The following is a 2,973-nucleotide window of genomic DNA, read 5'->3' as shown; positions in this document are numbered from 1 at the left end:
GCAACCCTTAGTTGCCTTTTCCTTTTGTGTTCCCAATCCAGGCAGTAGATTTAAAAGCCCTTTGGATGCCTTGAAGGAAGTAGATGATGTCAGCATGCTTGGCTTGGGGTACAACCACCTAATCAAGGACTCCCAGTGGGAGCTGCAGGAAGCAATCTTCTGTAGCACTTACTGGGAGTATCTGGAGGCTGAGGGTGTGATCAAGGAGGAGATCTCCAGGTGAATGGGAGCACCGACCAGGATTTCAGTCCATGAGACATCAACACAGGGCACTAATCAAGTGTAGATAGAAGCCTCTGTCTTAGCTTTGCCTCCTTCATCCCAAGGCTTCAGGGCAGCAGGCTAGAGCCATTCCAGGTCTTGTCTCAATGCTGCCTACTTACCAAAGCCTGTCTTTTACATACATTTCTTCCTTTTTTTCAGACGTACTACTTTTCATTGTCACCTTCCTAGCCAGATCCTACAGGTGGGACCTGAAATGACAGTACCGCCAGGTAATCCAGATGGGCAAAAAGCTATTAATCTGTGAAGCAATCTGTGAATCCAGGAGCTCCAATTAGAGCTCAGTGGGTCTGGCTTGAATTGACAGTATAAATTCCATCTCCAAGGACATAATCCTGGGTAAAACTGTCAGCTCTAAGACTTATAATTCAGTTACCAGCATTGAGTAAAAACCACTTATCTCCATGGTTGAAAACCCATCTCCTCCCTTTCTCCCCCAAAAAACCAAAATAAGGAGGCACATAAGCAGATAAAAATAACAAACAAAGTGAGAGGTTGTTCTGGTTTAGTTTCTACTTGAGCTGAGTTTCTATCAGGGGAACAGTGAGAGCTCTAATGAGAGCTTTCTAATGGTGTTTTGGTGTCCTGGATTGTTCCTTTCTTTGTCCTCAGTCTCCTCTCTTTGTTGTCCCCTTCTCTGTGCTAGATGTTCCAGCTGGCATTGGTGTGCACTGGGAACCAGTGCGCACCAATGCCAGCACCTCGGGCCGAGGCTGCAGTTTAGCTGATGCATCGCGTTCATGCTGTCACGAGATGGCACTGTGACATCTCTTTTCGGGTCCTTTTCCAGGCTCAAAGGAATTTTTGCAGGAACATGGAGCTAGATCCGTGCCAGTATTTTGCGTCTTCTTTTCACTGTGCCTTAGTTACCCAATTTGAAACGGAACAGGTGGGTGCCTGTATGACCTTACAGCACATATTACCTGGCCCTGTCTGATTTCTTGTCTCCAGGGTGAATCCTGTGGTGTTGTCTGGCTAGTTAAGTGCAGAAAAGTTTAATCCTATGCTTCCAGCCACCAGTTTTGTCTCTCCTTCTCATAAAGCTTGAGAATCTTGTCTGCCTTACACCCGAAAAATTAGGGAGGCATGACCTCCAGGGATATCTTGCTCCCTGGGTACTGAGAGCTGAAGACAGAGCAGAGCAAATACAACTGCAGTGAGACCTGTGTCTACAGATGCTACAGGTAACAAGAAATTCAGAGGTCATCGCTGTCAAGAGCAGTAAACTTGAGTGTTGATTGGCGTGAGGGAATCGCTGAGGCTTTTTGGACACAAGAAGTCTGAACTGCTTAATTTGAAGTGAGCCCCAGGGACCCTTAGGGGAATTATCTGAGCACTGGGAGAATGTCAGGGAGTGTTTTTGCTTTAACCACCCTTTATTTTCCCTCATTAGGCAGCAGAGCCTAGTGGGGCTGGAGGAGCCTGGGTACTGGAGTCTGCTGCAAGCACAAGTAGCTGCCAGGGACAAGGAGAGAGAGAAAGTGAAGGGACAGAAGAAGCAGTAGCCAGCTTTGCATCATGAGGGCCAGGCTCTGCTCTATCACAGTCCTGCAAACCCATGATCCAGCAGTGATATTTTGACAGTAACTATTCAAATCATCTCCCTCCCAGAGACCTGGAGCATCAGAGTAATATGGCATGTTACAGTAATACAATGGTCCTTAATAAAGCCTTTTTTCCATTAAAAGTCTCTTGCTCTTCATAGGACTGGCATTTTATCAGACTCTGATGTTCTGTCCTTATGTTGCTGGGGCTTACCAGTGAGTCTCATCTTCTGCTCTAACCCAGTTGGGCAGGCAGCACCATCCTTGTGCTAAACAAGGGACCTTTCAGAATAGGCAGCAAATTGGCCATGAAGGTGTCATCCCCCAGCAGCAGTGATACTGCAGAGTGTGACAGGCCTCACACAGGCTGTTCTGCAGTCTAGTTGTTTCTTTTGACTTCAAAGGAGGCAGTTTTGGGATAAGACTGCTTAGGAATTGCAACCTGGAAATGTTCAGATAAGCTGTCTGGGTTAAGGTCAGGCTAGAACTGGTGTTAGAGCCCAGAATTGCTGTCACTAAGGAGCAGGACAGAAGCTGAGGGGTTCAGAAAAGTCAGGGCTGTACTGAGCCAAACACAGGCCAGGAGCATGGCCAGCACAATGGTCAGAGGCCATAAAAAGCTGATGCCTCCTACAGGCATCACAGGACAAAGAACTAGTAGAGGCAAAGCAAGGCCAAACATCCATGTACTTATTTCTTACTCCAGAAGTGTATTGTTAGCAGCTTGCCCCATACACTTGAGAGATGGGGAAAAAAAAGTATACAGGTCCCTGGTCAGTCTTCCACTCGTCAGTATGTTCAGATCTGTAGTCCTGTGGGAGACTGGCAGCATCTTGATGTTAGCTACAGAGTTTGGTTGCTCAGCTGGGGGCTGAGAGCCTGCCTGCATTTTGCACGGGGTATCTTTGCTGCTCTTCAGGCAGTCAGGGGTCCTCTGGAACCTGAAGGTCTTTAGAGGGGATGACTCAAAATATCCATTCTCAGGCATAGCAAGGGTATGCTTTCTTTTGCAGAAACCCCATGGGAAAGCCTCAGCCTTTTTGCAACTGATTGTGCTTCCAGGACTGCCTAGACCACAAGGAATCTGACAAATCTGCCAGCAACCACTCCAATCTGTGTGCATGGGGGAGTTGTTCCTTTTTCTAGG

General features: G+C 47.3%; 1 protein-coding gene across 1 annotated transcript in view; it reads left to right on the top strand.

The window, feature by feature from the left end:
- Positions 1-1,787, top strand: part of WDR93 (WD repeat domain 93) — a 6,097-nt gene extending 4,310 nt beyond the window's left edge. The window contains 4 exon segments of the mRNA XM_009082411.1: positions 42-219; positions 424-494; positions 929-1,043; positions 1,676-1,787. Coding sequence (XP_009080659.1) covers positions 42-219; positions 424-494; positions 929-1,043; positions 1,676-1,787 — 476 coding nt within the window.
- The last annotated feature ends 1,186 nt before the right edge of the window (positions 1,788-2,973 follow it).

This window comes from Acanthisitta chloris, unplaced genomic scaffold, assembly GCF_000695815.1.
Source record: "Acanthisitta chloris isolate BGI_N310 unplaced genomic scaffold, ASM69581v1 scaffold7139, whole genome shotgun sequence".
NCBI classification, from domain to species: Eukaryota; Metazoa; Chordata; class Aves; order Passeriformes; family Acanthisittidae; genus Acanthisitta; species Acanthisitta chloris.
The sequence above is the reverse complement of the archived record's forward strand: the minus strand, read 5'-3'. Positions and strand labels throughout refer to the sequence as shown.